General features: G+C 46.9%; 2 protein-coding genes across 2 annotated transcripts; one reads left to right on the forward strand and one right to left on the reverse strand.

Annotated features, from left to right (window-relative positions):
• Window positions 1–568: 568 nt before the first annotated feature.
• iml1 (GTPase-activating protein IML1) lies at window positions 569–6,073 on the reverse strand (the record flags this gene model as incomplete). Its single annotated transcript, XM_057250166.1, has 1 exon — window positions 569–6,073. The coding sequence occupies one exon, from the start codon at window positions 6,071–6,073 to the stop codon at window positions 569–571; it is 5,505 nt and encodes a 1,834-aa protein (XP_057114598.1).
• Window positions 6,074–10,691: 4,618 nt separating this feature from the next.
• On the forward strand, window positions 10,692–13,078 carry N7479_002470 (putative C6 transcription factor; the record flags this gene model as incomplete). Its single annotated transcript, XM_057250167.1, has 3 exons — window positions 10,692–11,044; window positions 11,093–11,920; window positions 11,992–13,078. The coding sequence occupies 3 exons, from the start codon at window positions 10,692–10,694 to the stop codon at window positions 13,076–13,078; spliced, it is 2,268 nt and encodes a 755-aa protein (XP_057114599.1).
• Window positions 13,079–13,173: the final 95 nt, after the last annotated feature.

Genomic DNA, 13,173 nt, shown 5'->3' on the forward strand with positions numbered 1-13,173 from the left:
CTTTGGATTGAAATGAAGAAGCAGAATGAAGGAAGAAATTAAATGACAGGGGAGGGCAGTCAAGCTCTTTTTGTTTTACGCCGGAACGCCATGAGGGAAGCGTGACCTGCTTCATTTGACACGGGGTATGGTCCGCCGTGGCCTGATTTTGAATAGTGCGCATTCGCCAGCAGAGAGCTCCGCTATTTTCTGGAGCTTGGGGTAGAAAATAAGGCGGGGGCAAATATTTGGGATTTTGGAGATGCCCGTTGGATTGGTCGCCCACCAACCAGAGCACGTGGTTAAAATGTCGGCTGAATGGCTAATATCAGGCTAAAGTGCATGGTGGCTTGCCCTAGCGTTAGTGAGGGGGCGATATCTCAGAGAACGACTGGATATTTTTGTATTCTCCCCCCAAATTGAAATCGAAAATAGAAAAAATTATATATGAAGTACGTGGGGGTCAAATAAAATCAATGGTTTCGTCTCATGGCCACTATTGTACAACTATAAAACAAAACAAAAAACATAGCTAATATCACATTTCAGTTGGGTACAAAATCATCAGAGCATGGGTATATTCGAATGGTTAAATCAAGGGTCGTAGACTGCCACTCCTAGGGCTTGCATTGTAACTGAGACTTTCCCCGCGAACTCTGGCACGTGTAGCGTCCGGTGACATCAGTCCCTCGCGCGACTCGCGGGTAATCCGGGATGGCAGCCCTGGTGGCGGTGAGATATGATGACTGACTACGCTGGCAGGAAGCTCGAGTGACGGGATCGATGCATCCATTAGGTTTGTGGTAGTCGACTCCACCTTTGTGGATAATGGACGAACATGTGACTCTGAGTAGAACTGCTCCAATTGGGCTGCGTCGCTGCAGAACTCAACTATGCCGTTAAGGATGTGTTCCGGAGCGCGGTACAGGTTTGCCGAGTCGATGCTTGCCGATCCAGATGGGGTAAGTGGGCTGCCGATGCTGCCAATGTCATGCACGGGCCGGGTAATTGGGGAAAGTCGGGGCGAGACGCGGTCAAGTCCATCGTGATTCGGCGCACGGCCTCGGAAGTCAGACCGATTGTGATTCTCAAAACGGCCTGCGTCTCGACTCGCGGTGCTGCGGGTACTTACTAGCCGATTCGCCAGGAGAAGGAAATCGCCTTCATCGGTGATTTGTGCGAGGATGCTTCCGGTTCGGTGGATGAATTGCGGGTAAAGGTAATCGGGCTTTCCCCAGGAGTAGCATACTTCAACATCTGCTGGGAATGCAGAGCTAGCTTCGAAGTCTAGTACGAAATCAAATTTCCGCAATATGGCCTTCTGATAGTATAGGCGATCCGGTGGGCCTGGTTGCGCAAATGACGCATTGTTAAATACTGTGTGCAGTGGTCCTTTAGGTGGTGGGACCTTGAGTTTGATCCGGTAGGGTTTCCGGAATGGCTGCGTCTTATCGATAGCACAGGCTTCGGCGATCGGCACCTGTACCAATTTCAGCCCGAATTTGTCGGCAGTCGAGGCCCAAGAAAGCACGGTATCTTCAATCAACTTGGGAGTCGTGCTCATCCAGCTGAGTTCGATATGGAAGCAATTCTCCGGGTTATGGAGTCGGTCCCAGTGAAGGTCAATCACTTCTGGCCGATTCGACCGCTTGCGCGGATCAACATCAAATTTCATGGATTTGGACAGCATGATGGCGACTTTATTCTTTGACTTGGAAGGAGTGCTGGGGGTCTGTGGTATGCGCTCGTCGATGCTGTCTGATCGAGCTTTGAGGCTGGCAGGAGACTCCTTGGCTGTCCCAATGGCGGGTGTCGACGGCATCGATTTGTCTGATCTGAGCTGAGGGAACCAGCTTCCTCGAGACTCTGGACGAGTGACACGATAATCAGCACAGACTTGATAGAAATAATTGCCATCTCGGAAATTGTGTCTCTTTTCTACATGTTGGAACAGACCGTGATCGATCAACTCGTTGCCGAATTTGACTGCTTGTTCACGGGTATCGACATCGCGTATGTTTTGCAGCAGCCAGGTTGTGAATTCAAACCCGATAAAGCAATTGTAGTGTAACCTCCAATGCCACCGTCGATCCATCATCCGGACGCCCTTTTCACCTTGGATAATTTGCGCCAACGACATAAGACTGATGCTGGATCTGTCTAATAGTTCTGATTCGGGTAACAGCTGAGCAGGGGCATTATCAAGCCCTGGATCAGTGAGTAGCAAACGATCCAGCTCTGCTGTAACGATCTCTGATGGATTGCGTGTTTGGTACATGATGTTCAGAGGATTCTGGTCTCGCTTGGGATTTGACGTCTCGAAAAGCTTTTCCTCGGGCGACACGTATCTGAACCGTTGCCAGATATGGGTCAGTTGGCTGATCCCGAGCAAATGAATTTCTTCTTCGTTATCCTCATGGGAAGTTTGCAAATTTCGCCGAGAATTGGCCTGAAGTTGAAGCGGAATCAAGACATAACGGACTCGCCAGAAGTGCAGCTGCTGTGTCGGGTTTTGGAGATAATCTCGATGACCAGCCACATAATTATCGGCATAGTTCCAGTTGTACTCTTCGGAGGTTGGATCCAGCTTGATATTTTTCACTTCGTATTCTGCGCTCAATATTGTTTTCATCGCCGGTTGATAGAGAGTAAAGGTAGGCTTTCTGGGAGAAGTGATCACCGCAGAGTTTTGATGCGTAAAGCGGGTCACTTCAACTTCTCCATCTTGGATGCAGACAAGACGGTGGATCGTGTTGCCCTTCGAGAGAAACATTGTAAGCCCATCGCGCTCTAGACCTCGGAAATCGAAGACATTCAATGATTCAAGGGCGGGCTGCGCGGACACTTCAGCGACATGTTTCCCAACAATGATTTGGAAGCCATGAGAAAGCCGCAGCGAGATCATTTCTCGTAAAAGTACTCCACGCGTCTTGGGCGCTTCAATGCCTTCGGAATCTTCATTTGGGAAGACACGATATGGTGTCTGTAGATAGTCTGAAGCAAGCACACTAGCTGTCGGAAATTCTTCTGTTGTCAATGGAAGCACCGCGGGAGACTTTAAGCTTTTCCATTTTACCACAGCCACGTGTGGAGGGCGAGGATACGCATGTTGCCAACGACCAAACCAACTAGTATCCCGCAGCACATCTTTAGGGGTATTGCACGGGTTTACGGATCGGACCCACGGAGACAACGCTTTGCTTGGGGAGTTCCGCGCATACGGCTCGCGTAGGCTATAATTGAGGGTTATTTCGGGCCTGTGACCGTTCAAATGCTCTTCACCATGGCCCCGATCGACCTCATTCGCTGCCGTTTCCACTGGCAGTGATCCAAGGGGGCCCACCTGTTCTGGCGGTTCGGATTCCTTTGGTGAACTTTTGGGAGGTATTTTGATAGAAATTGGCTTAGCAGGAGTCTGGGAGGACTTGGCGGGTGTTGAAGATGTCGAAAGTACCTCGAAGACTGATGTAGTCGATGCTGTTTCTGACGGGCTCAAAGAAGTGATACTCCTGGCATCGGAGATTGACCCAGCAGGGGTCCTTTGGTTTGTCATGGGCATAGCACTAGCATGTTCCACATTGACTCCTGTACTCGGCGAGGCTCTCGGGGGAGTAGCGCTCAAGCCTCGAAGTGCAAAGCTAATCGTCCGAGAAATCCGTGAGACCATGGGCCCTGGCGTCTTTTTCAACGCTGGTTTTATGGGAGACATGCTCTTGCCCGAGCTTGGGCTTTTTGGTGTAGTCATATTCGAGTCAATTCTTCGAGGTCCAGAGTGCAAAGAATCATTCTCGTCTGCTGGATTTGTTTCATGATGGCGGAGGCGCGTGATGGAGCGGGCAGATAACCGTTCATGCACTCCGCCGCCAGCAGCCTGGACTTCTGATTCACTGGGTCGTTTTGCCTTGGACGCTTTGGTAGCCTGGTGCCGTCTCGGAGAGACAGCGAAAAGGTTTTCATCGTATTGGTCCATCCAAGACATCACTGCCTTGCGTGAACTCTGCGTATCTCGAGTTTGCGATTCATTTTGGTCTGCCACGTTTTGAATAAAGGATCCTGGGCGAAGACTGTCACTAAGCTGTGCCTTGAACGACGAAGGGGTCACAAAACGGGCTTTAGGGGGAGCACGAGTAGCTGAACTGTAACCGGGCCAAGATCCACGAGGTCTTGATCCACCGCGCCCTTCAGTAAGATAAGGAATTGTGATGTTTGCTTGTTCACTTTCCATGACTCCCATCATTTGGATCTCATACATGCGCACTCGTGGCGTGAAGGCCTTTGATGGCCGAGTGACGGTAAGAGAGATAGGCGCATTTGGGTCTTTTTTTAAGATTCGCCGGGCCTCTCTGTATGTTTCAGGGTTCCAATAGGATATGTCAAGCCAATGAGGAATACCAAAGCTCCAATCTTTAGCTTGAGGTGGTGCTCGTTCCCTCATTCTGCTTGCAGCTAGGTATGAGCTTGGAGAAAGATATGATGATCTGCTAACAACGCTTGACAGGGAATGATGTATGTCAGAAGACATCTTATCCCTATTAATTTCACTGGATCGGGCCACTCCTGAATGCTCAGAATCTCGCTCCATTGGCTCTCGATATTTAAAGAGTGGCACAGAATGCAGAGGCATCGGACTCAAGCAGACCAAATCAATTGCTATGCCTCGGTTCGCAAGGGCTTCTGTTGTAGAAGCCAAGGACTCGTAAGAGACCTCGAAAACCCCACTACCGGGGGTGATAACAATGATTGAGGTGCCAGTGTGGACCATGTCTCGATCGATATGGTCGAAAGCCAGGTGTGCAGAGGCGAGATGAATGGCCTCCAAGATGTTTCCCCGTAGAGCTGAACTTGGGTGTCCGGCAATGGTCGCCATATTTGGCTTGGGAGAGGCTTTGATACCACTGCCAGATATAACATCGACATCGTCCGTTTTCAGGATTGACACATCTCGCAAAAAGGTCCTGAATTCCTTTTTTAGCTCGTCTAGAATGGTTGTCCAATGGCCGCTTGCCATATCATTAACCACCACACGGTAGAAATCTCGAGTCGGAACTTGGTTTGGTCCGAATTTGCTGTTTAAGTTCCCAGTGCTGCGTTTATGCTGACTTGGATTGTTGTGTTTATCATATTCGACTCGAGTGAACAACACAATGGTCACCAGGTGTTTTGCGTCCGAATTAGCCCATCTTTTGAAGAGCTCCGGTAGGAAACCGTTGATAACCCGACTGAAGAGGATGTCACCAGTCCCTTCCGAGTCAAAGTCCCACATTTCTTTTGACATTTGGATAAATAGAACATATTTTGCAGACTCGCTTCGGAAGATAGGGATTGTTTGTGGCGAGAAATATCCCGAGAGACATTTCTTCTCTCGGATAAAAATGTTCTTGACCGTGGCTTTGATGCTCCCCATAAACATGATCTTTTGTCCTTTGTATATGATTTTATCTGATAACTCCGACATGACTAGTCTCCACATGTCCGATCGGACCATGTATTGATCGCGGAAGGCGATATCGACATGAGATGCTGCACATTGGTCTCGATCCACAATCGACAATAGAACTTGCGTTCTGTTCTTGAAGCCAAAGATGTTGGCAATATTATTTGTCACTGAAATCTCTAATTGAGGATTCCGAGCCTTGGTTTCTGGCGGCAAGGCCTTCACCACAAATAGACAACGGCTCTGCAGTGGAGTCTTGAATTTTGAGCTGCCATCCGCTTGAGACGCCGAGTTGAGTTCGGTATGATTCTCGCGACCAGCTTTCAGAGCTGCTTCAGGCTTTAGAGTAGAATAGCCAGCATCGCCAGCTCCCCGCATAGGCAGGATCTCGACGACGTCGCCAACTTGCACTTCAGTTTCGCCGAAAGCCGATGGATTCAACAAAATCTCTTCACGCGAGAACGTCTCATCGTGCACCCAAAGCGCACATTGGTGCCGCGTCCAGCTTGCCGAGGACAGCCTGACAGTCCGATCATCTGTGGCTTGGTCGTGATCGTGGTCACGGTTCGAAGTCGCTAGGGAGTGGGTGGAGCTGCTCTCCAAGCTCGCCGCACTGACTTGCCTCAGGTGCGACCGCCGCATGGGCCCGCGCAAAGACATTTCTGTGTACCTTTATGCTTGCATTTCACTTCAATTAGTTAATTCAAATATCAGAATGCGTCCATGAGGTCTTGCAAGAGATAGCCTTTGCAAAGGGGAGATATAACGGTCACGTGAATTATTACGATCACATGATATTAATGCCTGAGGCAAAATATACACTATAAATGTCGTATCATACAATAGCAGTGATTGATTTCCAGGTATCATACGAATTGAATTAATTGAGTCAACAGCCAATAAATTATTGTGCTATACCAAGAGTCCATGTAGAAAATGACGAAGATGGTTGAATTCTGGGGGGAAACAAGCATTTAACTGCTAATTCCGAGCACTCCTAAATCACAGGGTTCTAGTACCAGCCCCGCACGCAAAGTAAACAAGGGTGGATGTATGACCTGTTCTAGTTGGTGTGCTCTTTTTTTTTGGACGCTGTAGGCATGAAGCATTAAAGCACGAGGCTGTAGCTTCTGCTAGGACAAGGAGATTGTCTCTCGGGTGGACTGCATTCAGAACAATGGTTAGTTGTAGAATTAAATAATCCATCAAGATTAATGGGCAACCAAGAGAAGATTTTATACCTGTGATCTTAGGCATTCTTTCTACTTCCTTTTGTACTCTGATGGCTTTTACCTTGGGGGATTTGAGTAACTGCACACGGTATAGATTGTGAGTGTAATTCCTGTTAGACGAGGGCTAAAATAAATGATCACAGGGTTCCATGCCCTGATAGTCTTTTTGGATAGACTTTTATATAAATCACAAATCAAGCCATTGATGTTGGAGCCTCTCACACACACATACAGACATACAAACCCCTATAGCGGTGGCGGAATACCTAACTCGACGCGAGCTTGAAGGACCAAATCTAAGCCCCCAATAGTTATGAGTTTCGTCTTTAGGCATAGTAGGTATCCATTGGTGTCAAAAAGGAAGGGAAAGCGATTGTCTTGTGAGTATGGGTGTACTTGATCGTAATCCCCTTGGGTAGGTCAAAGACGTAAGTAGTTGTATTTCTTCAACAAGTTTTTCTGGCACTATTGACCGGCTTATATCGAAAATTAGAATTTTGCCCAAACAGGGCGGAGAAATATTAGTCTCCAGGGCTCTTCCATAGGACCCGTTGACACCACTTAATTGGCTCCATTCCCATGCGGGAAAGACGTAAAACCCAAATACTGTAACACTACTATGATATTACCGTATCAGCCTTCAATACCGTAGCCACTTGCTACTCACTTATTACAGTAGTTTTCAGCAATACAGTATCGTCAACATTGCGGTATCAGGCCTTTGCTACGTAGCGCTACGCTATCAAGGTCTACCGCTACGTAGCAGCTACGGTAGCTGTGGCAAAAACGTGACTTAAAAACATAGCAATTCGTAATCATGTGACTTGATTGCCTGCTTACTAAGCAACACGGGGGTTTCAGTAGTTACTAACTAACGTATTTCACCACCGAGTGGTCCACCACAAAACACATAGTAAATACGATAAATTACAACATCATATCTCAACAACAGTAGTCTATGTAGCAATTTACTTATAGCTTTATGCTTTTGAAGTAATATATTGTCTCTTTACGGAGTTTTAGGAATCTATATAACTTGTTGATTGAGGTATATATATTTTGAGCTTTTTGCAACGTAATTATCGGTAAATTTTGAAATGATAGGTACATAACTTTCCACTTTCTTTAAAATTGATATAAAATACTAATAAGTCTTATCAATGACTATCGACAAACAAAGAGCCAAAATACAAACATGGTTGTTGAGATATAAATGTTGAATATGTTGTATTTACTATGTGTTCTGCGATGGACCACTCGGGGGTGTGGACCACTCGGTGGTGAAGTACGTTAACGTATTTCACTACCGAGCCCCACACCACCGAGCCGGCCACCCCAAAACACCATAGTAAATGCGATAAATTACAACTTGATCTCTCAATAACCGTGGTCTATAGGGCCTTTTCCTGATAGCGTAGTGCTTTACAGGTGATATCTAGCATTTTTAGGTAGTTTGGGGGAATTTCGTATCTTTATAACTGCGATATATATATTTCTAGCTTTTAGGAACGTAATTTTCGGTAATTTTCGAAATGATAGTAAGATAGTATTCTACTCTCTTTGAAATTAATATATAGTGCTAATAAGTCTTATCAATAACTATCGACAAACGGGGAGATAGAATAAACATATGGTTGTTGAGATAAATGTGGAATATATCGCATTTACTATGGTGTTTTGGGGTGGCCGGCTCGGTGGTATGGCCGGCTCGGTAGTGAAATACGTCAACTAGTAATTTACTACGGTACATATTTTTACTATATAATTACTAGTTATTTTAAAGTACTACTTTTTTTTTTTTGACAAGTATTGGGGTTACCCGCGTGTTGCAGAACTACTATGTAGTCTATATACCAACTGAGCTATTTGCTATATAATTGGTAAAAGGCTGTGCTATTTGAAGTTGTGTAGGCCTCTGGGGGAAGGAGCTCTCCCTACTGTCAGGTGGGCGGGATACCTGAATAGTATCAATACGCCTTGCTACGGTATCGCTACGTATCACCAATTTGACTACCGTAGCGCTACGTAGCAGTGCTTCCCTACGTATTTTCCTCGATACTATAATTTCCAAGCTACGTATCACTTCCGGCTACAAGATTAGAGGCTTAGCTACTATATCAATATAGCTACGGTGCTTCTACCAGATTATTACCATTGCTTACTATGCTACCCACTTCCTACCGTAATGCTGCGGTATCAAGTGTCGATACCGTAATATAATAGTAGCACCACCGTATTCTGGTTTTATGTCTTTCCCGCATACGGGTTGATTTCCGGGGGCCCCTAACTCTTGTCCATCGTCTCCCAAACCCAATCTGAACAACACCTCTTCATTACCCTCAACACAGACCTTGATTTGTTCCAATTCATCTCCAATTGTTCCCAAGAAGAACGAGCACTGAATTACGGTGGATTTTCACGTGTTGCACTAACAGAAAAAGAAAGAGCAACGGGCGCATTGCCCCGGAGTCCATCAGGCATCCTAAAGCCTTGAAGATTCCGGTATTATAACTGCTAGTATGAACTGAAAATGTCTCGAGGATTTTCGCGCTCGATGGACAAAATTGGTCTTCGGTTAGATTCATGCACTGGTGCATTGTCACGGGAGCTGTTTTCCTGCTTAGTGCACCCAAGTCCCCTCGAGTGATATAACAGGGTGGCACACCCACGGGTTAACATTCGTCCAGCAAGATCGCAGATTCTTCCATGCTTCCAATGTGTCCCCGAGGGCTTAAGGCACTCCCATAGCCTGGAAATACTGTGTGGCTCAGTCAATCCATCAGTTTTGAGCACAGCTTGCAGTGAGGTGTGAACACCACGGCTTCATAACACGGCACTTCTCCTCAGACTTACAGTATTGATATCAGACAGACGCTTAGAATCACGATTGTGTCGTCCGTGTTGCCTGGCTTAAATGCTAAATGCAGACTTTTGGTTCTCACAATGCCTTGCAGATCGCAGGCCGTGCTAGCAATGCTGCAGACATCCAGCTGCCCGACTGTCCACCGCAGCTGATTAACTAAAGCACGAACCGTCGACCCGTTGATACAAGATATCCAGAAATCCAAAAAAAAGTCAGTTCTATCAATTGGGTCGTGATGATTTGTTGTCTTGCTTGGGTATGGGTGATTGTGCCGGCATCAGTGGGTCTTCCATTTTATGGCGAGTCGACCCACCCAGAGGCAAGTTGGAAAGACAAGAAGACAATGTGATTGAAAGAAAAGCATTGAATATCTGACACAGAAAGGTCCTATCAGAAGCTTCGGTGTTTCCGGGGTCTGAAAGCACAGCAACGACCCTTGTTCAAAACTTTGCAAAGGCCTTGAAGGGAGAGGAAACCCGCAGGCCAATCCTACTGGGTGCAGTATCCGGTTCTTCTCGCCAAAAAAACAATATTGCTTCATGAAAATCAATTCATGTATCCTGCTGGGCCCTCGAACAAGGATAACTTGAATGCCACCAAGTTTTGGAATACCGGTGATTCTCGGATCGAAATGAGGGCGATATGATTTGGAATGCCCAGCGCCACGACGGAATTGTCTCTAGTACAGGGACACCATCAGTCCCACGCGGCCTATCAGAGAGCAGGTCTCGTATAACTATAGGTATGGAAATCCTGGATGCTGCCGACCCAAGGAAAAACCTGAATGGCTCGTACAGAAAACATATACCATTGCTCATGATAAAATCCATCACAATACGGAAGAGTTTACAATATCCATGATGTGTCAAAAATACAATCCAAAATGCAAAGCCAAGCGTTTATTCGCGTTAGTGGCGAACCGGCAAAGACCTCCAGCATACCAGAAGTCGCCATTTCGGTTGAAATCCACTTGTGAATACCCACAGAAGGGGTATCCTCTACTTTGTATTTTTTGTATTTTGGCTTTTTTTTTTTATTCTTGTGCAAGGGGTCGGTTCTTTTTCCGTGGTCTTCTAGTGTGGCCTATGAGTTGGAAGTTCCGCTAGCGTTTAGCGTGTCGCGCCTGAGGAAAAATCATTCTTATCAAACATTGGAACCCTTTTGGCTTATATCTGGCAACGATATGAGTGAGAACTTTGTCCCGTATTCCGAATATTCGAATTTGGAAAATGAATTCAATTACGATTGGGCCGTGCCTGAATACCCGCAACCTTCTCCCGTTCAGTTTACCGAAACTATCCCTACCCGTGATATCCGTGATCATTTATCCATCAGCGACCGCGTGAATCCTAAGGTGGCTATCCCTCGGACCTCACAGCCCAGTAGTTGGACTACCAGTGGTCGGGTTAGTCGGGCTTGTGAAAATTGTCGCGAACAAAAGGCCAAATGTAGTGGCCATCGTCCAGCCTGTCATCGGTGTCTGGATGCCAGTGTTCAGTGCTCGTATGGCGATCGGAAAAGGGAAAGGATGGTGAAGTACGTAATGTTTTCATCTTCAATACTTTTCTCTCTAACAGGCGATAGGCAGCTGAATGATCTAACTACACGGGTTGAAATATTTGATGCTTTGATCCGCGATATTTATCCTAAGCTCGATGTCTTGTCGGCCGAACAGGTGGATCAAACACTGAGGGAGCTAAACGCGCGCACTCCGCTCACCCAAGCTATTCCCCTTACCCCTACCCCTACCTTATCCACAAATCCATCAAGCCATATCAACGAAGTGCTTTTTCCCCATACAGGTGCTGGTATATCTATTCCCTCGGGGGCTGTAGACTACACTGAAGAGGACTTCAACCGTGATGAGAAAGTACAGGCGACGGGATTTGTGGGCGAACATTCGGAGATGGCATGGTTGTACAGACTCAAACGCGATCTTGATCATAAAAGTTTGAAAACAACAGAGACCTCTGAACGCCCTTCGATCTCTTCCGTGAATTACTTCCAAGATAAGTCGGAAATTTTGGTTGTCGAAGATATCGACCTCGCACGCCGGCCACCACAACAAATTGCTAACAGGCTCGTTGACACCTACTTCAACATCGTTCATCCTTCCTTTCCGGTTATTGGAAAGGCAATCTTCCTAAATCAATATCGATCCTTCTATACGAATCCGAATGTGCGACCTGGGAAACGATGGATTATAGTGCTAAACCTCGTCTTTGCCATTGCGACCAGACATTTCTTTCTTGTCAATCAGCCCCAACCAAACTGCGATGACCATCAGACTTATTTTGCACGGGCGTGGAGGCTGAATGTAGGTAACGTGTTGCTAAACCATCCCGACTTGCAACAGGCACAGGTGGAGGGCCTGGCTGCTTTTTACCTCATATCGGTGGGACAAGTTAACAGGTTGGTCTTTCCCGCCACTCCCCTTCCTCAATTTCTGAGTGATCTATATCTGATCTATGGGACTCATTTAGGTCATGGAGACTCATTGGCATTGCGATTCGATCGGCGGTGACCATGGGTCTAAACATTCGAAGCGAGGGCGAGAGCACCACACACTGCTCGAAGGAACTTCGATGTCGGGTTTGGTGGGCGCTGTTTATGTTGGATGTTGTGCTATGCGAGATGACCGGCCGTCCACCTAGCACAGGGGATATTTTTTGCTCCACGCCCCTGCCTCTCCCCTTCGCCGAGGAGGAGTTTGGAGATCAACGTTTTGTGCAACTTATTGTCAACCAAAGGGCTCGAAGTGCCTTTTTCGCCTCTTTAATTTCCGATGCCACAATGAATCCACCAAGGGAGAGTATGGCTCCAAACACCCCGGGACAGCAAGTGCCCGCCAATAGAAAACAAGAAGAAAAGGCGAATCAGATTGGGACAGAGAATTTGGCACCCAAATCTCCTCTATACTTTCTGTACGCAGTGGACCTAGCTCATCTCTTACGGGAGGCTATTAATATCCTGTATGCTCCTAGAGCAATGCGACAGTCATGGCATGAGATTGAAATTGCTATTTCCAAGCTAAACAACCAAGCTGACAACTGGCTGTCTCGTCTCCCGACGGAGTTCGATTTCACAGCGCTAGACACAAAAAATCAAGTTCTACAACTGCGTACTTGTCTTGCTTTCCGATTCTACGCCACCAAACTGCTAATCTTGCAGCCTTGTATCCGCCGTTTATTTCAACAATCATCTGAAGCAAACTCCCCAGGAATGGCGTGTGACCAGATGGCAGCCTTGTGTGTTCAAATGGCAGGTCAAATGCTCGAACTGCTGCCCGAGGAGCCTGAAACAACCTGGCTGTATGGCGTTGCCCCATGGTGGTGCATCATGCACAACATCATGCAATCGACTACCATCCTCCTCACTGAACTATTCACGCGCACTCATATAGGCACCATCAAGGCTGTTGATATCACTAAGAAGATCAAAAAAGCGACTCGCTGGTTGAAAGTGATGTCGGCCAAAGACCTTTCTTCGCACCGAGCCTGGCTTGTCTGCATGGACCTTCTTTCACGCCATGGCTCGAGGTTTGGATTCGGTGTGGACACCGAACTATAGGCACACGCATTCTTCAACGTACCTCATGTAATTGTGCGAGTTTATTTATATCCTAGCTTGATTGGTGGGGGGATGTGACGTTAAGCGATGCATCT

This window comes from Penicillium vulpinum, assembly GCF_028829585.1.
Source record: "Penicillium vulpinum strain IBT 29486 chromosome Unknown utg000001l_segment0_segment0, whole genome shotgun sequence".
Taxonomy (NCBI): domain Eukaryota; kingdom Fungi; phylum Ascomycota; class Eurotiomycetes; order Eurotiales; family Aspergillaceae; genus Penicillium; species Penicillium vulpinum.